The sequence below is a fragment of the Phyllopteryx taeniolatus genome, chromosome 2, assembly GCF_024500385.1.
Source record: "Phyllopteryx taeniolatus isolate TA_2022b chromosome 2, UOR_Ptae_1.2, whole genome shotgun sequence".
Classification (NCBI taxonomy): Eukaryota; Metazoa; Chordata; class Actinopteri; order Syngnathiformes; family Syngnathidae; genus Phyllopteryx; species Phyllopteryx taeniolatus.
In genome coordinates, this window is record NC_084503.1 from 18,843,805 (window position 1) to 18,867,448 (window position 23,644).

Here is a 23,644-nt window from a genome sequence, read left to right on the forward strand (position 1 = left end):
CCAACTGTCCGCATGTCGAAGTGTCCTTGGGCAAGACACTGAACCCTAATTGCTCCCATTGGGTGTGGCAGCGCGGCACGGTGGCCGACTGGTTAGAGCGTCAGCCTCACAGTTCTGAGGTGCGGGGTTCAATCCCCGTCCCCGCCTGTGTGGAGTTTGCATGTTCTCCCCGTGCCTGCGTGGGTTTTCTCCGGGCACTCCGGTTTGCTCCCACATCCCAGAAACATGCATTAATTGGAGACTCTAAATTGCCCCTAGGCATGACTGTGAGTGCGAATGGTTGTTTGTTTCGATGTGCCCTGCGATTGGCTGGCAACCAGTTCAGGGTGTACCCCGCCTCCTGCCCGATGACAGCTGGGATAGGCTCCAGCACGCCCGCGACCCTAGTGAGGAGAAGCGGCTCAGAAAATGGATGGATGGATGGGTGTGGCAGCAGCCGTCCATTGGTGTGTGAATGGGTGAATGTGAGGCTTTGTAAAGCGCTTTGGGCACTGTGATGGTGTAGATAAAGCTCTATATAAGTGCAGACCATTTATTTTCTTCTACACGTCTGCTGTTAAATCTGTTTGGAAAAAATTATATGATTGTGTTTTACCTCAGACGACACGAAATGTTACATCACTGACACAGAAATGTGACAACGAACTCTTTGCAACCAAACAAGGTTGAAACACACATTGCATATGTTAACCATGGTGTGTGAGACAATGCAAAAGATGGGAATTAATTTTCTTAATTGAGATACACTGGGTTGTATCCCACAGATAAATTTATGGTGAAATTCAATATCAGAGGTGTGGTCTGTTCTCCCGCGCTGGTCTTTTGGACAACTCCCTCGAAGTACAAAAGACAGAATCCTTTTGTCTTTCTGGCTGTTGTCCTCCTCCCGAAACTTCTGCTTCCTGCCCAAAGCCTCCTCTCCGCGCATGAGGGTGGGCAATCCACATCTGCGCAGCCCGGCAAAACCCTTCCAGCCGCCCCAACACTAGGGAGCTACAGAGACGCTCGCCCCAACTCCTCTACTACGCTTTTGCGTAAGAGTTGAGTCTCCCTCAAGCTTAACCATGCAGGAAGAATTTGCACGCGCGATTTCCCTCTGAGCACGTGGCAAACAAGTTGCTTGTGCACTTTGGGCCCGTGTTTCCTATTTTTCCATTTTGTCTTTTTCTTCAACTCAACCTGTCGACATCCAGAACAGTGCCGCCTGCCTCACGTGATCTTCATTGCGTGAGTACAACTTGCTGATTACCAAACACAAATTAGTGCATAATAATTTGGGATTAGACTAACGATCACAGATATTTACAGTTTTAGCATCGAGATAAATATAGTTTGATTATAACCTTCTAAAGTTCATTGGATCATTCCGGAAGTAGACGCAGACGTCTAATGTCGACTTTTTCTTTTCCCAAATTCAGAATCAGAATCATCTTTATTTGCCAAGTATGTCCAAAAAACACACAAGGAATTTGTCTCCGGTAGTTGGAGCCGCTCTAGTACGACAACAGACAGTCAATTGACAGAGAACAATTTTGAGAAATAAAGACATTGACAAAAAAAAAAAAAAACAGTCACTGAGCAGTAGTAGTAGTAGGGTTGCTAGTTATCTGGTAATGCCGGTACATGTTTTTTTTTTTTTTGACAATTGTGCAAAAAGATGCAGAGTCCTCTAGCACTTAGAGCAGTTCGAATGACTAATATTGCAATAGTCCGGTGCAATGACCATTGTGCAAAAGGTGCCGAGACTCCAAGGAGTGTATGCAGTTTAAAGTGACGAGTAGTGCGATAATCTGGGACAAAGTTGGTTGTGCAAATGTTGCAGATACTCCTCAATCAGTGTGCAAATGGAGCAGATGCTACTCTGGCATGAGTGGCCAGTATTGGTCAACAACAGATATGCAAATAGTGCAGCATGGCGAGACAACTACAGTGAGTGCACGAGTAATGTATAATTGGCCCGACAGAAATGTGACAACGAACTCAAGTCAAAAAATTGCCAGCATGTTGTAATGGAAATGTAGGTTAGGTGTTTAAGAAGTTGATCGGAATTAGGTGTTTAAGAAGCTGTTGGAATGTCTGCTAGTTCTAGTTTGCATTGATCGGTAGCGCCTACCTGAGGGAAGGAGCTGGAAGAGCTGGTGACCAGGATGCGGAGGGTCCGAGAGGATTTTGCACGATCTTGTCTTAGTTCTGGCAGCGTGCAACTCCTCAAGGGTGGGTAGGGAGGTACCAACAATCCTTTCAGCAGTTTTGATTGTCCGTTGCAGTCGGAGTTTGTCCTTTTTTGTAGCAGCACCAAACCAGACTGTGATGGAAGAACACAGGACTGATTCGATGACCGCTGTGTAGAACTGCCTCAGCTATATTTAATTGAATATACTACAAAGACAAGATATTTCATGTTCAAACTGAAAAAACGTTATTGTTTTTAGCAAATAATCATTAACTTAGAATTTTATGGTTGCAACACATTCCAAAAAAGTTGGGACAGGGTCATGTTTACCACTGTGTTACATCACCTTTTCTTTTAAGAACATTCAGTAAACGTTTGGGAACTGAGGACACTAATTGTTCAAGCTTTGTAGGTGGAATTCTTTCCCTTTCTTGCTTTATGTACAGCTTCAGCTGTTCAACAGTCCGGGGTCTCCATTGTCGTATTTTACGCTTCATATTGTGCCACACATTTTCAATGGGAGACAGGTCTGGACTGCAGGCAGGCCAGTCTAGTACCGGCACTCTTTACTACAAAGCCACGCTGTTGTAACACGTGCAGAATGTGGTTTGGCATTGTCTTGCTAATTTAAGCAGGGGCATCCATGAAAAAGACGTTGCTTGGATGGCAGCATATGTTTCTCCAAAACCTGTATGTACCTTTCAGCATTAATGGTGCCTTCACAGATGTGTAAGTTACCCATGCCATTGGCACTAACACAGCCCCATACCATCACAGATGCTGGCTTTTGAACTTTGCGTTCATAACAGTCCAGATGGTTTGACAACAATTTGAAATGTGGGCTCGTCGGACCACATAACACTTTTCCACTTTGCATCAGTCCATCTTAGATGAGCTCGGGCCCAGAGAAGCCGGTCGCGTTTCTGGATGTTGTTGATAAATTGCTTTTGCTTTCCATAGTAGAGTTTCAAGTTGCACTTACGGATGTAGCGCCGAACTGTATTTACTGACATTGGTTTTCTGAAGTGTTCCTGAGACCATGTGGTGATATCCTTTACACATTGATGTCGGTTTTTTGATGCAGTGTCACCTGAGGGATCGAAGGTCACGGCATTCAATGTTGGTTTTTGGCCTTGCCGCTTACAGGCAGTAATTTATCCAGATTCTCTGAACCTTTTGATGTTATTATGGACCGTAGATGATGAAATCCCTAAATTCCTTGCAATTGTACATTGAGAAACATTGTACTTAAACTGTTCGACTATTTTCTCAAGCACTTATTCACAAAGAGGTGAACCTCGCCCCATCGTTGCTTGTGAATGACTGAGCAATTCAGGGAAGCTCCATTTATACCCAATCATGGGACCCACTTGTTCCCAATTAGCCTGTTCACCTGTGGGATGTTCCAAACAGGTCTTTGATGAGCATTCCTCAGCTTTCTCTTTTTTGCCACCTGTCCCAGCTTTTTTGGATCATGTTGCAACCATAGAATTCTAAGTTAATGATTATTTGCTAAAAACAATAACGTTTGTCAGTTTGAACATTAAATATCTGGTCTTTGTTTTGTATTCAGTTTAATATAGGTTGAACATGATTTGCAAATCATTGTATTCTGTTTTTATTTATGTTTAACACAACGTCCCAACTTCATTGGAATTGGGGTTGTAAGAACAAAATGGGGGAAAACGTCTGTTGGTGGTCACCGGTGCTCGGGAGACGACGTTCGTTGAAGGCTTGCTTGAGGTATGTTCACGTACTTTTAATATGAATCGGCTTTTAAGCAGGCAACATAACGTTATGTAGCCTCACTGGCATATATATATGAACAAAGATACATTATTTATTGTTTTGAGCAATTAAGTACACAAGTATATACAGTAAATGAACAAGTCATTTAAATTGACACATTGATCCATCTTGTGACCGAATCGGTGATCGGTGATCGGCCCCAAAAATCCTGATCATGTAAAGTCTATTATATAAATGCCTTTTTGCTGATGTGTTGATTAATATGGATTGTCTTAATCAAATAATTAATTACAAACAGGTACATCTCAATGAATTAGTGTCAAAAGCTTAATTTAGTTAGGAGGTTCAATTCAAAAAGTGAAACTTGTGTAAAAAAGATGCACTATAGACTACAGAGCCTCAGTGAAATATTTAATGATTTATTTTTTTTAATATACAGTAGGTACATATCAATAAATTAGAATATGGTTGAAAAGTCAATTTATTTCAGTACTCATACATTTTATAGATTCATTAAACACTTTGGAAAGTACGTTTCGGAGTCTGGCGCATGTGACAATTTGATGGCTGAAAGTAGGTCTAAACTTACTGTTCAGACCACGTCTAACTTTTGGTGCAGGGTAGACCACTGGTCTAAAGTTATATTGGTGAATTTGATCAAGGTGCTGGTAGACAGATACAAAAGCTCTGGAGACGTGTGGTGGATCAGAAGTATTCCCTTCATAAATAGATGAACAGTATACACCGAACCCTCTGAATAATTCTACAAATCAATCAATTGAACGCTTTATTATTATTATCAACATAATCTTTGTAAAAATAATCTCACTGGCCGCAACACAGCAATGGGGCAGGGTGGCATACGAACACAAAAGATCGGGGTGGGGGGTGGTCTCCAAGTGCCCACTTCATGGCGCATATCTTATCATAGTTTATCTCCTCCCAATCCAACTTTACATCATGCGCCTGTGCAGGTCTGCTTGCAGTTATGAACGTACTTTGCGTGCTTCAACCTCCCGGTCTTCAGCAAATCAGTTTCTTCTTCCACCATGTCAAAGACTGTCAGTGCACAAATAGCGCGCTGCATTTAAAGGGAATGAGAGGAGCCGTTTCTATTGGAAAAGATTGAATTCCGCTGTGAACACACCCAGATGTCCCACTTTTAAATGCGCCACCTTATGCCGGGCCACAAAATTACCATCACCGAGTCTAACCCGCCTCCTCGCACCGTTACGCCAGGCGCGGTAATGGATTTATGCCAGTCATGAAAATAGATCCTATAGTCCTCGTGTGGAGGATGGAAAGATAGGGGGGATGGTGTGTAAATGGCAAATCCAAGACTTTTCCTATCAGTCCTCAGATTGGACCTGGAGGAGGGGTTTAAGCAACTTTTGATCGGCTGGTAGATTGTATAGACTACATACACAACACTTGACTGATGTCTTTGCCATGTTGCTCGGGACACAAAAGGCCACAGGTTTCTACTTTGTAGAACATACTTCAAAATGATATGATGATTGTTTTGTTTTTTAATAACATTGTCTTTTATTTATCTTTTTATCTGCTCCATAACGGTCTTTTTCACATGAGCAGTACACAAAACATTGGCACACAAGGAAAAGTTAATGAAAAGACCATGCAGACCAACCGAGTCACAATTTAATGACAGATACATTTACTGAGTGCAGTTCTACGCCACTGCAACACAATTTGAAATGAAATCTCTTCCACAGTACATCACAACTGAGCATTGTTTTCTTGAGAGCAGAATATTTAATTCAACTCTTGTATTACATATAATTGTTTAGTTATATACTGTTGTGATGAGTGAGTGTACTGTATTTATAAAAATGAAATGTACAGTATGTGACATCATCGTGGTGTGACAACTTATTATTTGTGTATGTTATATTCTTGAGCTCTTGATATTCTTGAGATTTTCCAGTCATCTGATCTGTACAGTGTGTGTGTGTGTGTGTGTGTGTGTGTCTGTGTGTTTTTATTATTATCCAGAAATAGCCTTTGTGTGAGCATCAATTAACAATTAGTTCAGTAATTTTTTTACGGTTAAAATTTTTACAGGTGTATTAAGTGAAGAGATTGTAACATTACAATGTTTTGTAATGTTTAAATGCAACAGAACAAGAAAACACTAATAAGACTATATGTATGTCACTTGTATTTGTGATATATTTACGTTGCGAGGCCGCTCTTATGGTATATTATCATGTGCACAGAGGGATAAGCAGCAGGGTGGCCTAACAGAGACAGTTGATGGGGTTAAAAGTGACCACTGTTAGTGGCACAGAAACAAGAAGACAAGTGTCGACAGCGACAGGAAAAAGACGGAGCCTCCCCCATCTGAACTTCCCTCCCCCCTACCACAGACAAGCATATGTGGGCTGACAACATGACATTGCCAGAAAAGAGGAGGCAAGAGAGAGATGAAGACCAAGAGCCAAACTAGCCCTGACATCGCCGATTGTGACAGCTGATGGAGGCAAATTAGCCTCACACATGCATACAACTGTCAACTCTACCCTGAAACCCACCCCCCTCCTCTCCTTTGCTGCAACCCCCCCCCCCCCCCCCCACAACCAACCACCCCCCCCCCCCCCACATTCCGAGTACCAAAAAAGCCATACAGACTCCTTTTAAATATCTTTCTCTCTATCCGTCCTCCTGATGGGCCCACAGAAACTGTTGTACTCTTAAGAGCTCAGAGCTGAAGGGTATGGCATTTCATGGGTGGCTTTGCATCACACAGAGCTTTTCAATTGTAGCTTGTATATTTCCCCTAAGCCGCAATGACCCCAGCCATAAGTGTAACAACAAATTTTCAGATTTTTTTTTTCTCTAAGCAGAGCAGTTATCCATTACTGTAATATGTGTAATCCCCATGACTCAGGTGTCCTCCCACAGCCAGACGTCCCCTGTGGTGTTAGTGAGGCTGAGAACACACTCAGATGATGGATTAACTTTGTAGCTATACAATGCATCTCGGCTTCTCACGTTACTTTTTTTTAACATGTTGGTTTAAAAGGTCTTTTTTTTCTTGTTGAAATTCATTGTTTGAAAAATAGTGATGGAAAGAGAGCAGAAAGCCATTTTTGAGAGTGTGTCTCGTTCTTGTATATTTCCTTGAAAGAAACAGAAAGCTGACATTTTACTCTCTGACAGGTAAGAGAAGAGTGAGGGAAGTGAGTGCGCTCGCCCAGGTTTTTTTTTTTTGTGTGCGCCAAGGCAGACTTGCACCCTGGGACACAATGTCATCGATCGTGCTGCAGGAAGAGGCCTATTATCTCCAGCCATGGTTCAAGCGGGAGAGTCAAGTGTGTCATATTTGTTGGCTCTAATTGGCAACCCACCCTGCCGGTGGAGGCAGACGGGGTGAAGGCACTGCAGCAGAAACTCTTGCACCACCCACCACCCTCTCACCTTTGCACACACTCAACACCAGCCCCATTGTGCTACTTCAGTGCATTTCTCACTCCCAATATTTGTCTACAATGCAATTGTATTAAGAAATTGAATATAATTGAATTGAACTAACCCTATGTTAATCTTTAAGCATTTAAAACAAACAATGAAACAAGCTTATTTAAATGCAGATATGGATAGATGTTTCTGTGATAAAACAAATTACAGAGTTGGGTTGAGCATCTTTTTTCCCCGTAGCTTTACACTCCTTTGTTGTCTTTTCCAGAATACAGATTGAAATGCATTTTCTTGAGTCTGTCTGCAAGCAGTCTTTTTATCCCTCGCCTCCCACCTCCTTTTATTATGGTGGAACACTGCCCTCTGCAGGAAGAAAACTAATTAATTGATTTCATTATTGGTTTCTCATCCCATCCATTTTCTTCACCGCTTGTGAATTTTATTGCGCATGGTACCAGTAAATTTTAAACTTAACATAGTGGCAAGTGGTTGTATAAATGCATAAAAAATGATTTTTAAAAAATGACAAATGATCAAAATAATCATGTATGTAATGACTTTAAAGGTACAATTTGCAGTTAAAAAAAAAAATAATTGTCATGCATTTCAAAACTGTCTCTGTGACCTGACTGTAGAACATTAGTAAAATGATCTTTTGAAAAATCACCCCTCTCTGGCCCAATCTAATGCCTCTAATTTAATTCTAATTATTATTTTAAAACTTGGGATGGTGAGGACTGAAATAAACCTACATTCACTGCCATATCATCCCTTTAATTAGCAGAAAATGACATTGTCTTCAAAAAGTATATGTTAAATAATTATACATCATCATATAATAACAGGGCGGCATGGTGAAAGACTGGTTAGCACATCTGCCTCACAGTTGTGAGAACCCGGGTTAAAATCCGGGTTAAAATCCGGTTCGCCCCGTGCTTGCGTGGGTTTTCTCCGGGTACTGCGGTTTCCTCCCACATCCCAAAAACCTTCATGGTAAGTTAATTGAAGACTCTAAATTGCCCGTAGGTGTGAATGTGAGTGCAAATGATTGTTTCTTTATATGTGCCCTGTGATTGGCGGACAACCAGTTCAGGGTGTACCCCGCCTCTCGCCCGAAAATAGCTTCAACGTGATCATGATAATCATGATCATGATCATCATGATCAAATCATACTGGTAGGGATATACAAATCCAATTATAAATAACTTGATGTTCATTGTCAAATTTCAAACTCAGAATCAGAGCTAGCTAAATTTGACACTACATTTATAATTTCTCATCAGATATGATTTAAAATACACATTTAAAATCTCCCCTTTTTTTAAAATGTTATTTTTCCATAAAGAAATCATCAATTGTATAGACTTTCACCTAAATCTAGGACACCAATTACACAAACAACAAGAGCAGAATAGAATAAAATAGAATAGAATAGAAAATGAGAACATTTATTTCGGGAACAACGCTCGGGAAATTCTAGTTTGTATGTACTTCGGCAGCAGAACACGATAGTATGAAAATAACAACTAAATTAACAACAAAAAGTCTTGTTTAGTGGAGGTACTGAAATGGCTCTGTGACAACCACAAGTGGAAAGTCATAGTTTTCTTCAAATGTTATTTTTGTTTTAATGCTTGAATGGTTATATATGGGCCACAGCACAATCCATTGGGAGTTACTACAAGAGCTGTATTTAAAAAAATAAAATAAAAATTCAATTCAATTTTATTCACAGCATATAGTGCCAAATCACAAAAAAAAAGGTGGTCTCAAGGCACACATGGACCACACTCCTCACTCATTTAAAAGACCAACTGAACCCCAAATGTTACCTTTACCAAGAATAAAATGTACAGCTTTGATTTATCCTGTCAAAGAGGTGTTATTGTTTTGGAGGTTTATTATTATTGTTCTGCGATTGTCTGGCAACCAGTTCAGGGTGTACCCCGCCTCCTGCCCGATGATAGCTGGGATAGGCTCCAGCACGCCCGCGACCCTAGTGAGGAGAAGCGGCTCAGAAAATGGATGGATGGATTATTATTGTTTACTCTCATGTTGTTGTAAATGGGGTAACTAGAATGTTAAGAATGGTTCTCATTATGATAAAGTGTAGTTGTACAATATTGCAAACAATACCACAGTAATATACTACATACATTACTTTTAGACATATTTTCATAGGCTTGCATTGGATCTCATTAGGTTGTGAAAAATATTTATAAAACGGTGGCCAGTCTCTGTATTTAAATTGTTAAAATACCTCATTGGCTTCAATTGGAAGTCTCTACAATTGTTGTCATGTTTGACCAGTAATGTGCCAAAGCAAATCTGATTTTGTCACAACCAAAAGTGGGCTGCAGAGCATCATTTCTGGGTCTCAGAGAAGAAGGTTTTGGGTTTTGCTGGCTTGGATCCACTTTCAAACTCATGCATCAAGTTTGGATGAGTCCAACTTAAAGGAATGTTACAGGTAAGCCCCTGGTATAACAAGGATGTAGACAAACTGATGGACTGGCTTTGCTCTTCTGGTTCTGCATAACATTTCTGCATTTTCACATTGTCTCACACACACACACAAACGCATGCACGCACACACACACACACACACAAACCGTGTGGTATGAGGTTGTTGTCAATAATGTGTGTGTGTCTATGTGTCTGTGTGAGGGTGGGGAGAAGAAAGAGAAATATAAAGGCGACTCCTGCCAACTGTGTGCTTCTAAAATGACAGACAGGTGGTGTTAAAATCACCCCTTTATAACTCACACAAACACATGCACACCCACTCTCTGCCTGCCAACACATTCAGTTAGCTCACTACGCACTTTCAACAGGCAGCTTTGTGACATCCAATAGTTTAGTTTTTAATTAATTAGTGCAGATTCTTAATCAACTGAGCTACATTTGGGTTGTCAATTGCTTTTGGATGGATGCAATGCTTCCATGCAAGCCATCTCATTCTTAAAATGTTCATTTATGTTTTATTTAGAAGATTTTTTTTACCTACAGGGGACAGGGGTGAATTATGACACATGATGTTGATGTTCCACATGAAAACATGTCTTTCTGTTGGAAGACAGGGTACTGCACCCACAAATATTTTACTCTCCAAAGATCCATAACAAAGTTTGACCTTTGAGCAGACTTGGTCAGAGGGATTTGAAGAGTGTTTGAACATAATGTTAAGAATAACTACGCTTCACTCTCCAACACAAACCATTTAAAAATGCCCAAAACACTTACCCTCCCTCAGGATCACTTTTGTTCAGTTTTCGCCCTTAAAATGTCAGTGGCTTCAAGGGCACTAGTTAAGGTATTTTAACATTAAACTGCAGTAATGGCAAAGAACTAGTCACACGCGTAGCGATCTGCTTGGACATCAAGAGTAACGTAGATCAAAGCAGAAGAAGCGTTGTGGTTAAATATTTTGCATATGTGAGGGCACAGAGTGCAATAGGCATTGAGGTTATGTGTGCAACCTTCTCGCCTGGTTGGAGCTTTACAAGAAAAAAGGAATTCAGGAACAAAGAAAGTGATCACCTTTTTTTAAGGTGCAAAAAAATTACTGTATGTAATTCTAAATGAGTATGCATGTCATGACATTTATATCGATAAAGCTTCATTATTTAAAATTTCTCACACTTTAAAATTTCACGAAACAGTCTCTATCACTTCATTTGTGGCTAGCAATTGTTCTTGTGGTTGTGCAGAAGGAGGCTCATAATATTACTTGTAAAGAAATAAGCAAACATAGTCTCTACTCATACAGCTGAAATAATAACATGTAAGTATGTTTAATTTCAGAAGCGTATAAAGAAATATGCTGGCAGAGTTTGTAGTCACAACAATATAATTCAGCTGCTCAGTGTTATGGAGCACCTGGGGGCTTAAAAGATAACGACGTACCATGCATGTCGTGGTTGTGAGACCAACATTAGGGCTTAGAAATACAAGTACAAGCAAAAAAAAAAATAATAAATGCAGTTTTTGAAAAATCATTTTTGTGAGACTACTATGGTAAGTCAGTGTAACAAATTCCACTTTTCTGGAAAGATGTTCTACAAGATTTTGGGTATGTTTACCTACGTTGATTTTCAAGCTTACAATACCTTGTAGTTGATATCTTCACAAGACAACAATTCTTAATGAAATACATTTGGGGGGAAAAATAGAGTGGAATCTCATGCTTGAAAACATATTCAACCCTTGTCACCCCTACATTACAATGTCAGTTAAATTGACCTCTACAGTATACGTAGTGTCCGTAAGAATACATTAGAATGAATGATTGTTTGGTGTTATACAGTTGAAACCAGATGTTATCATAGACTATATAAAAAGACAATTAGGCTACGCTTTATTTCCTCATTGTCTGACATGAAATCAGACTAAACGTTTCCTGTTTTAGGTCAATGAGGGTTACCAAAATTATTTGTATTAGCCCATCCATCCATCCATCCATCCATCAATTTTCTTCCGCTTATCAAAGGTCGGGTGGCGGGGGCAGCAGCTTGAGCAGGGATGCCCGGACTTCCCTCTCCTCAGCCACCTCATCCAGCTCTTCCGGGGGGATCGTTCGGTGTTCCGAGGCGAGTTGGGAGACACAGTCTCTCCGGCGTGTCCTGGGTCGTCCACGGGGTCTCCTCCCGATGGGACATGCCCGGAACACCTCACCAGGGAGGAGTCCGGGAGGCATCAGAATCAGATGCCCCAGCCACCTCATCTGGCTCCTCTCATACTCGGACGAGTAGCGGCTCTACTCTGAGCCCCTCTCGGATGACCAAGCTTTTCACCCTATCTCTAAGGGAGAGCCCGAACACCATGCGGAGGAAACTCATTTCAGCCGCTTGTATTCTGTTTCTTTCTTCACAGCTCGTGACCATATGTAGGGTAGGAACGTAGATCGACTGGTAAATTGACAGCTTCGCCTTTCAGCTTAGCTCCTTCTTTACCACAACGGACCGATACAAGGTCCGCATAACTTCAGACGCTGCATCGATCCACCTGTCGATCTCCCGTTCCATTCTTCCCTCACTCATGAACAAGAAGATATTTGAACTCCTCCACTTGGGGCAGAATCTCATCCCCGACCTGGAGAGGGCACGCCACCCTTTTCCGACTGAGGACCATGGTCTCAGATTTGGAGGTGCTGATTTTCATCCCAGCCGCTTCACGCTTGGATGCGAACCGCTCCAGTGAGAGTTGGAGATCAAGGCTTGATGAAGCCAACAGAACCACATCATCTGCAAAAAGCAGCGATGCAATACTGAGGCCACCGAACCGAACCCCTTCTACGCCTCGGCTGTGCCAAGAAATTCTGTCCATAAAAGTTATGAACAGAATTGGTGACAAAGGGCAGCCTTGGCAGAGTCCAACCCTCACCGGAAACTAGTCCGACTTACTGCCGGCAATGCGGACCAAACTCTGACACTGGTCGTACAGGGACCGAACAGCCCATATCAGGGAGTTCGGTACGCCATACTCCCCAAGTCCCCGCCACAGGACTCCCCAAGGAACGCCTTCTCCAAGTCCACAAAACATGTCAACTGTTTGGGAAAACTCCCATGCACCCTAAAGGACACTGCCGAGGGTGTAGAGCTGGTCCACTGTTCCACCGCCAGGACGAAAACCACACTGCTCCTCCTGAATCTGAGATTTGACTTGCCGACAGACCCTCCTCTCCAGCACCCCTGAATAGACCTTACCAGGGAGCCTGAGGAGTGAGATCCCCCTGTAGTTGGAACACACTCTCCGGTCCCCCTTCTTAAAAAGGGGGACCACCACCGCAGTCTGCCAATCCAGAGCCACTGTCCCCGATGTCCACGCGATGTTGCAGAGGCGTGTCAACCAGGACAGCACCACAAAATCCAGAGCCTTTAGGAACTCCAGGCGAATCTCATCCACCTTCATTCCCCCGCCATCGGAGCCAACTCACCACCAGGTGGTGATCAGTTGACAGCTCCGCCCCTCTCTTCACCCGAGTGTCCAAGACATGCGGCCGCAAGTCCGATGACACGACCAGAAAGTCGATCATCGAACGGGACCTAGGGTGTCCTGGTGCCAAGTGCACGTGTAGGCACCCTTATGCTTGAACATGGTGTTCGTTATGGACAATCCATTGTGAGCACAGAAGTCCAATAACAGAACACCGCTCGAGTTCTGATCGGGGGGGACTTTCCTCCCAATCACGCCCTTCCAGGTCTCACTGTCATTGCCCACGTGAGCATTGAAGTCCCCCAGCAGAACGATGGAGTCCCCAGCGGGAGCACTCTCCAGCACCCCCTCCAAGGACTCCAAAAAGGGTGGATACTCTGAACTGCTGTTTGGGGCATAGGCACAAACAACAGTCAGGACCCGTCCCCTCACCCAAAGGCTGACGGAGGCTACCCTCTCGTCCACTGGGGTAAACCCCAGCATACAGGCGCTGAGCTGGGTGGCAATAAGTATACCCACACCTGCTCAGCGCCTCTCACCTAAATCCATATATATTTTTCATCATAGGGTCTTTTAGCCGTGCTTTGTCTGGTCCCTCACCAAGGACCTGTTTGCCATGGGTGACCCTACCAGGGGCGTGAAGCCCCAGACAACTTGGCTCCTAGGATCCTTGGGACACACAAACGCCTCCACCACGATAAGGTGACGGCTCCAGGAGGGGCCGTCACCACATCACCACATTTGTATTAGCCAAATACCAGAATAATGAGAGTTATTTTTTGAGGCAATTTTCCCATTACTTTCTTCAGTGAGAAGTTCACATACAGTAAAATTAAACAGTTTTTAAACAGTTTGGGAAAACACAGATGATGAAGTCATTTCTTTGGAAGCTTTTCAAAATGATAATCAGAATCAGAATCATGTTTATTTGCCAAGTATGTCCAAAAAAACACACAAGGAATTTGTCTCCGGTAGTTGGAGCTGCTCTAGTACGACAACAGACGGTCAATTGACAGAGAACACTTTTGAGACATAAAGACATTGAGAAAAACAGTCACTGAGCAAGAAGAAATAAGATAAAGTGCCGAGTATACAATGAAATTGAAAGAGTCTGTATTAAAGTCCTTCTGATGTTGGATGGTCTCTCTGGCAAATAGTCTCAATGCTCAGATAAATTTGTTACGCATGTTAACCATGTATGTCCATTCTATATTGATATGTAGTCATAGAAACTAAAGAGAATGGCCATTAAAGACAATTTTCATTTCATGTCTGTTTCTATCACACACTAATGTTTTGTGGTGAAAAAAAACAAGTTTACTGACTTCATTGACTGGCAAAAACAGTGTTTGTGTCTGCACCACCAACAGCTGCCTCACTTCTCTCTTCATCCGTCTGTGGGTTGCCAAGGCAGTGAGTGACAGCACATGTGCTGGGGTACATGGGAGGGCCGCAGCTGAAATTCTAACCCCTACCCCGCGACGTGAGACATACCCTGGCTATGGGCAGGGAGGAGCTCTGAGGGACAGATGCTGGGAGAAGGAAAGAGGGAGAGACAAAACGTAAGCAGAGAAGGGTAGGTGTTAGGGTTGCAGAGTGTGGTGCTTACACAGTCGCTCAGGAGTCAAGTTGTTCTCGGAGGAGATCTGTTTAATTCTGAGCTTCCGAGTTCAGGGGCTGAGGATGGCCAGGAGCATGTTGATAGTGTGTGTGCTGGCTGCTGTGATTTGTCAGGTAAAATAAATCCTCTTTTTCATTTCATCATTATTCAAATACTGTCTGTTATTTAACAGTGAGGTACCTGTTATACTTATTATACAGGTGGGCTACATTTATATCTTTAAGATTCTGAATTCATGCATTGATTCATCCATTCATTCGAGTTGCGTCTGCTACAAAATTCATCCTCCACACTTACCTAAACATTCATGTGCCCCATCGTGGTCTGCTCTTGGTTAGAGCATGGCCTTTAGCTGCCCCTGCTTTTCCAGTTATACAGTTTACAGTATGTTCTTACCTGAGTGTTATTTGCAGCCAATTTTCATCTTACACAGACACACAACTCACTGTGCAATCAGCAGTTGAAGTTGATGTAAACATTTGTACCCCGATTGGTTCCAGATGTGTACATAGGACTCAGGGCATTGTTTGAAGCACCTGTTAGCAGACCATTATGAGAATGGATGACAATGTAAACTGACATATTACCAACAACACCTCCTGCCATCGTTAGTCTTTCTCTATATTTTTAAAAGTAATGGAGCCCAGGTTGGTTGGTGAGTTTGCCTCCAGTGAGTTTTTGGAGAAGATCTTTCAAAATCATCTTTGATGTTGCATCTGGATACAACAGTCATATTCACATTTCCATTGGGTTAAATATGGAATTTACTGTAGTTAGTTAAAAGGTTTTCTTTAATATTTGGCCTAGTGTCTCTGTAATGTTGTTACAAAATACTCTGGCTCCATCCATTGTATATACAGTATGTCGTAGTGTATTCATATTAACAATTGGTAACCAAGTGAGTGTTATCTAATACCTCTTTGTTCTTCAAGAGGCATCAGTGAGATGATCAAAGTATTCTTAGCTGTACAAAAGGCTATCATAAACCTAGTGAGCGCGGTGTTGCACTACATAATGACAATATAGAAATGTTAATGCAATGGTTGAGGAGAGGTACAAGTGACCCAGAAAAAGTCACCAGGGAAAGCTTAATTTCAACTCTACAGTCACTTTCCAAACACATGAATATCATGTGAGTGAAATCAAGAGTGCTACGTAACAAATTGAGATAAAGAAAATGAAATGAAATTCCTTCTTCTTGTTGTTTACATCAGTAATTCTTAACTGTTGTCACTCTTGGACCCACATTTTCCTATTGTTGTAAAGTTGTGATCAAAATTTATACAAGTTAAGAACAGTAAAGATTGATTTTGCCCAAAAAAAAAACATTTAAATAGCCTCTGAAAACACTTGTCCAATATATTTTTAAATGCTGTTAAAAATAAGATTGCTGTACAGCCAAAAGCATATTGCTAGCCATGATGTCCGCCAAAAAGAGGCTGAGCTGCACTGTATTTGTGTACAGAGTAAACTCAACCACAGGCTGAGCTGCACTGTATTTGTGTACAGAGTAAACTACTGGCTAGGGGGCAAGGAAGTAAAATTTCTTGTCACTTTCCTACTATGTTCCGTGTGGGAACTTGGTACGCCTCTGTACTGTACTGAAAAAAGAAAAGAAAAAATGTCTATATGTGCCCTGCAATTGGCTGGTGACCAGTTCAAGCTGTACCTTGCATCCTGCCTGAAGTCAGCTGAGATCAGCGCCAGCACACCCGCGACCCTAGTTAGGATAACTAGTTCAGAAAATGGATGGATGAACACATACATGTTTTACTAGTTCACCTATAAATATTCCGACAAGGGTCGCGGGAGTGCTGGAGCCTATCCCACCTATCATCGGGCAGGAGGCGGGGTACACCCTGAACTGGATGCCAGCCAATCGCAGGGCACATCTAAACAAACAACCATTCGCACTCACATTCACACCTACGGGCAATTTAGAGTCTTCAATTAACCTACCATGCATGTTTTTGTGATGCGGGAGGAAACGGGAGTGCCCGGAGAAAACCCACGCAGGCACGGGGAGAACATGCAAACTCCACACAGGCAGGGCCGGGGACTGAACCCCGGTCCTCAGAACTGTGAGGCAGACGCTCTAATCAGCCGATCACCGTGCCGCCTGCCACAATACAATTAAGGTATTTTATAAGTGTTATCTGATATATTTCGGTTGCGCTTCAATGCACTCACTCCCTTTTCTGAGGGCCGGCTGTTTTTATACGAGTGGTGTTGAGGCAGGCTGGTGGATGTTTGGGGAGCAACGGGCAGTAATCACAGCTGTTCCCAGATGCATACGTGATGCCATTTGTCCCGCTCAGTAATCCCCCTTGCGGAAAGAGGAGTGAGCCGCTTCGGGACCATGAAATCGGGTACAAATCAAGAGTGCGTATAGCAGCAGCCAGCTGGCACAGAGGTCTCACTCATCGTAAACAATCAGTCAAAAGGTTTAGAGCCCGAGGGGCAACATCATTCTGAAAACAGAAAAGAACTATGTCGAATTGTGTCATTTACAGTGTTTTAGAACCTGAAAATAAACACTCAATCTCAAGATACACGTGTCAAATAGTACAAGTTGTGGATACCAATCAGTGGCATAGGGTAGGGAAGATGTTGTCCAATGTATGTCAATTAAACAATCATCCAGCCATCCATTTCTATACCACTTATCCTGTTCAGGGTCATGGAGTCTGGAGTCTGTTCTAGCTGACTTTGGGCGAAAGACAGACTACACACTCGACTGGTCAATCAGTCAATTATAGGGCACATATTGACATGGGCAAACATTCACACGATCACTGGGAATTGAAGTCAGACGAGTGAACCACCTTGCCAACAGTGACTCATCAACCAATCACTTTCTTTAAAACAAAATAAATTATGAAAGACCCTATTCACATTGTTAATACACCACTTTCATGAGCTCATCTGCGCTATTTACATCTTATTCTTTTAATCTTGTTCAGCATTCTTAAAGTGGTGACATCTGCTCCGAGGGGGCTCACACACACTTGTGGCACCAAAAATAGTGCATCCACGCCAGGCAGTCATGACTTAGCAAAGAACAGCGGTGCAGGACAGACAGTGTTACAGACTGCATCACTTGTGTGTGTGTGTGTGTGTGTGTGTGCGCGCGCGTGTGTGTGTCTAAGAAGACATACAGAAGTGACCCAGGACCACCTGTGTGACCTCTAGGCCTGTGCTCAAAAACACTTCATTGTCATGAACGGAACAGAGTATAGGACCCAAAAATTCACGACTCCAAAACAAATGGACAGTTTCAAAAAGAGAAGTTTAATATACAGGCAGAGGTCGGTACACAGGCAGGCAATCCAAAAAAAGCAACAGTATCCAAAAACGTGAGGCAAAAAGGCAAGGTCGATAATCGGAACAGGGTCTAGTCTTACTGTGAGTCTGTGACGTGGAAACAAGGAATGCTGGAACGAGATGACAAGGTACAACGAACTGGCGACTAGAAAGAATGAGACACGAGGTTAAATGCAAGGGGTAATTAGGGTGAATGAGGCACAGGTGGTGAAGATGCTCTCAGGAGCAGGTGTGTGTGAAACAGGGGGAAGACAACAACCGGAACACACACCCATGACATTCATGGCATGGCTCAGCTGCAAAGAATTTTCATGGTTGACAGTTTAAATTGCGCATTTCTAACTTACTAATAAAAGGGATGGCTTTATTTGTTTTCAGTAGTGGTAAATATGAATGGATTCTGCTTGCATATTTTATTACTCGTGTTCAGTGTGGATTAACCTCAAAATCCCAATCGTTTGTCCAACTACCGGAGACAAATTCCTTGTGTGTTTTGGACATACTTGGCAAATAAAGATGATTCTGATTCTGATTCTGAATGAATGTTCAAGAATTTGCAGCAGATCCAAGTTGGAAAGCATCCATCTATCCATCCATTTTCTTTATCGCTTATCCTCACTAGGGTCGCGGGTATGCTGGAGCCTATCCAAGCTATCTTCAGGCAGGAGGCGGGGTACCCCCTGAACCGGTCGCCCGCCAATCGCAGGGCACATAGAAACAAACAACCATTCGCACTCACATTCACACCTACGGGCGATTTAGAGTCTTCAATCAACCTACCACGCATGTTTTTGGAATGTGGGAGGAAACTGGAGTGCCCGGAGAAAACCCACCCAGGCACGGGTAGAACATGCAAACTCCACACAGGCGGGGCCGGGATTTGAACCCCAGTCCCCAGAACTGTGAGGCAGATGTGCTTTCACCGTGCCGGCGTGTTGGAAAGCAATCGTATAGATATATGAGGTCAACGTATTCTGCCAAAGTGGAAAAATTATCCATGTACGTTCTACAGCCATTGTCTTCATCGGGTTGGGTGTAAGCTGGAGCCTAGCCCAGCTGACTTTGGGCAAGAGGCCAGCAGGTACTGGACGCCAGTCAATCACAGGGTACAAACAACCAACCTAAATTCTTCAGTTAACCCAACATCCATGGTTTTGGAATGCCAGAGTCCCCGAAGAACACCCACGCAAGCATCAGACGAACATGCAACCCCACACAGGAAGGTGGGAGCCAAGATTCCAACCCTGATCCTCAGAACTGGGAAGTGGACATGCTTCACCAGTCTATTCCACCATGCTACCGAAGTAGAGAGTTACAGAGTCAAACCTGCTTAATGTAAGATAGTTCAAACAGTGGATCCTTCCGACAATTCATTAAGAGTACGAAAAGCACATTTTGTCATTTAGCGCCAAAGTACAGCAAGTGAGCACATCTTCAAAAGTTGCTGAACTGAACGAACACTGAGACCACTTAATAACGCTTACTGTTGTGGAATATCGTCTCCAAACAAGTTGTCTGTTCTTCTGTAAGGGCCCAGGGTCAAAGGCCACATTGTAAAAGTACCTGGGAAAAGCTTCTAAAACAGTTCAACTGTGTGTGGTGTCATCACTCAGCCTGTCGCAGAGGGCAGCCATTCGTCTAATTGGTAACGTGACACTTTGTTGTTACTGTATCCTGGTCTGGTAAAAACATTATAAAAGTGGTGGCAACTGGAAAGCAGCCAAAAGGTCATACTGCTGGGACAGGACAATAATGAATGAGGCGAGAAAATTGAGTGAAACAGCAGACTGCTTTCTATCTGGTATTATTGGAACAAAACAAAGGTGTTACTCTTACTCTACTGTCTTAGATAACAATGTTCTGTTTTGAGTGACATTGTCATTGAGGTATTGTAGTAGTTGGTGTCGTTGGTATTGTTGTACACTGCAAACTATAACCTGGTTAATGAAAGACAGATTTTTAATAAAGCTCTTGTACTAGATCTCATTATAATGTGAAGGTGTACAAATCGTCAAGAGACTTAACTTAAACACAAAATTGCATATGGCTCTTCCAGATTCTGTTTGCAGACCGTCATCCATCTTGTAGTGGGTACACTTTCCACAGAGGTTACCCAAAAAGCCCATTAATCACACATAAGCCACATTTTACTAAAATAACAATAAAGAAGGCAGGCTCTGTCATTGGAGAGTTGAGGGATTGAGCATCAGCTTGTTGTAGATGGTGTTAAGGATGAATTTGTGTGGATGGTAAAAGCACCCGAGGAATGTATGTGTAAACTTGTATCTCTGAGTGTGTAGATGACGATGGCTGCAAATAGACAGGGTGGAGAGTAGAGGAGTCTAAGTGTGGCCCCAGACTTGACCTTGCGGATGCCAGCCATCACAGCCATTCCTCTCTGGCACATCCAACAGTATGCCGGGCAATCAGTGAATATGATCACTGGTTTTGAGACAAAAAAAGGCCATTTCAAAACAGCTTGGTCTATCTCAATACAGTGAGTTTTGCTTAAATATATGTTTTGACATTTTACCCACACAAACTGTGGTAATTGGAATTTGTGGTAAATTCTGGCTAGGTTTAAGACTTTTGATGCATATCAATGGAGTAAAGCAGTGTTTTTTGGATTGATATTACCGCCTAGGGCAGCTCAGTGGAATATTTGGAGGTCCCTGTGTGGAGTTTGCATGTATCTGCATGGTTGCGTGGGTTTTCTCCGGGTAGTCCGGTTTCTTCACATTCCAAAAACATGCATGTTAGGTTCATTGAGGACACAAAATTGTCCATAGGTGTGAATCTGAGTGTGAAAGGTTGTTTATTTAGATATGCCTCACGATTGGCTCTCAACCAGTCCAGAGTGTATCCCGCCTCTCACTAAAGTGAGCTGACATGGACTCCAGCTCACCCACGACCCTAATAAGGATGAGCAGTACAGAAAATTAATGGACTATCTCCTCATATGAGTCCCCTTTGCCTCATACTAATTACTGTAATTGTGCCTTTTCCGGAAATTTCTTTCTTCAAGCTTCTGATTGTCGAAAAGCTTTATGATTATGGTTTATAGCACCACTTGTTGCTGTGATATAAATTTAACAGATTAAAGATGTGTTTTAAGCGGACAACAAGGATTTCTTCTTTTTTTTAATGTTGCTTTTTTTAAATTATTAAAATGGCTTTGTATGTATGGCCATATTGCAGTTTTAAAGAGGAAATAAACCAAGATGCTTTTTTTGTAAATGAATTGGCACTAAGGAGGCAGTTTGAACTGTTAAACATATGGTAAGTAATGTTGGATACAGCGGTTTCCCACAGAGACAAGGGAACAACATGCGGAAATGTGAATAGATGATCATGTGTGCGTGGGTGTTTTGTGTATATTCACGAGAGCCAGCATGTATGTGTGTGCGTGAGAAACTGTCCATGTGAGTGTGTCGGATAAATTCCTACCGCACAGGGGATTCGTAAGGTGACCCCAAACTCCCAGTCAGGTGCAGAGCTGAGCATAAAGGGGGAATTTGTGCGTGTAAGGCGGGAATGTGACTGGGAAAGCACAGGATCTAAATCTATAGTGGACAGCTGCTCATGTGTGTGGGAGGGGGTGTATTCTGTGTGAACGTGGTCATCACAGCATTGTGGTGAACGAGAGGCTTCTGTGATTACTGTTTGCATTTTCTCATTCTGAAATGAATTTTATAGCCTGTTCAAATAATAGTGACAAACTTGTGGATTACTGAGTGAAAACTGATGCTATTACACTACAAGACTTCTGCCCTTGCCATGCAACGGATTTCCTATTAGGCATACAGCCTTGGTTAGCTGGCTGCAAATGTTCATAGTGGCACTGTTCATGCTGTATGCATGCTGTTTTGTGCAGGTGTGGAGTGCTGAACAGCCCAAACATATTCAGGAGATTCACCCTTGGAGGAGCCAAGGCAAAGGAGTCGTGGTCAGGGTGAAGAGAGACTGGATCATCCCTCCAATCAGAGTTCTGGAAAACAGCAAGCAGGTTCCAGAAAACCTGGTCCAGGTAATATATTGGTTTGAAACAGCTGTTAAAATCTGAATATGTTGAATAAGTTTCTTTCCCAATAACCTCCTTTATCATAGTCACTATTTTCACTCACTGCACGTACTACTATACAGGGCAATATTACACACAAAGTGGAAATGAAATGACCTGAGATTGATAAATCAAAGCCCCCTCAACCCCAAATGCCCACCAACTGATAGTCCTTGAGGTTGCAAAGACCGCCAACATGATCTCCTCTCTCCAACCAGATTAAGTCGGACAAAATCTTCACAGGCGAGGTGATCTACAAATTAGAGGGTCCAGGTGTGGATCAGGCACCCAAGAATTTCTTTGAGATTGATGACAAAACAGGAGTCATCAGAAGCAAGTGTCCACTGGACAGAGAGAAATACAAAAGCTTCACGGTAAGGAACTATTTATGACCGTGACATGAAAAAGAAATCACCTGCACACTTTTAGCTGTTGCTGGTCTACCCCTACCATCACTCCTGTATATCATCCACCAAAACATGATACAGATTTGGGGCTTTCCTCACTCATCTTTGCTCACTGTCCCCTAAATATTGTATTGTTTAATCGATACACTATCACAAAGGATTTTACTTCATGCCTGGACAATATTGTTTTTCAGCAACATATTGACTTCTGAACACACTCTAAAGGACATACAGCGGCTGAAATAAATATTTAAAACATCACCATTTTTCTCACTAAATATATTTGCAAAGGTTCTATTGACATGAAAATTTCACCAGATGCTGGGAACAACCGAAGTAATCCATACATACAAAGAAAGTACAACAAATAAGCTCAGAAATTAAGTTGTGTGTGATAATGTGTAATGACACAGGGTAAAAATATTGAACACGACAACTGGCATTTATTTAATACTTTGTACAAAAGCCTTTGTTTGCAATGACGGGTTCAAGATGCCTCCCGTATGGAGAAACTAGTCGCATGCATTGCTCTGGTGTGATTTTGGCCCATTCCTCCACACAAGAAGTCTTCAAATCTTGAAGGTTCCGGGGGCTTCTTTTATGGACCTTGAGTTTCAGTTATTTCCATAGATTTTTAATTGGGTTCAAATCAGGTGATTGGCTGAGTCATTCTAGCAGCTTTATTTTTTTCTTTGATAAAATTGTTCCCTTGGCAGTATGTTTTGGATCATTATCCTGCTGAAATGTCAACTCTCGTTTCATTTTCATCATTCTCGTAGATGGCAGCAGATGTTTGTCAAGAATGTTCATCCATCCATCCATCCATCCAATTTCTGTACCGCTTATCCTCAATAGTGTCGCGGGTTTGCTGGAGTTTATCCCAGCTATCTTCGGGCGAGGGGCCTGGTACACCCTGAACTGGTTGCCAGCCAATCGC

General features: G+C 42.5%; 1 protein-coding gene across 1 annotated transcript in view; it reads left to right on the forward strand.

Annotated features, from left to right (window-relative positions):
* The first annotated feature begins 14,846 nt into the window (after positions 1-14,846).
* cdh15 (cadherin 15, type 1, M-cadherin (myotubule)) overlaps positions 14,847-23,644 on the forward strand; it is a 23,266-nt gene continuing 14,468 nt past the window's right edge. Inside the window, exons 1-3 of the mRNA XM_061764171.1 lie at positions 14,847-15,029; positions 22,115-22,267; positions 22,519-22,674. Coding sequence (XP_061620155.1) covers positions 14,979-15,029; positions 22,115-22,267; positions 22,519-22,674 — 360 coding nt within the window. The 5' untranslated portion in view covers positions 14,847-14,978. The remainder of the gene's footprint in view (positions 15,030-22,114; positions 22,268-22,518; positions 22,675-23,644) is intronic.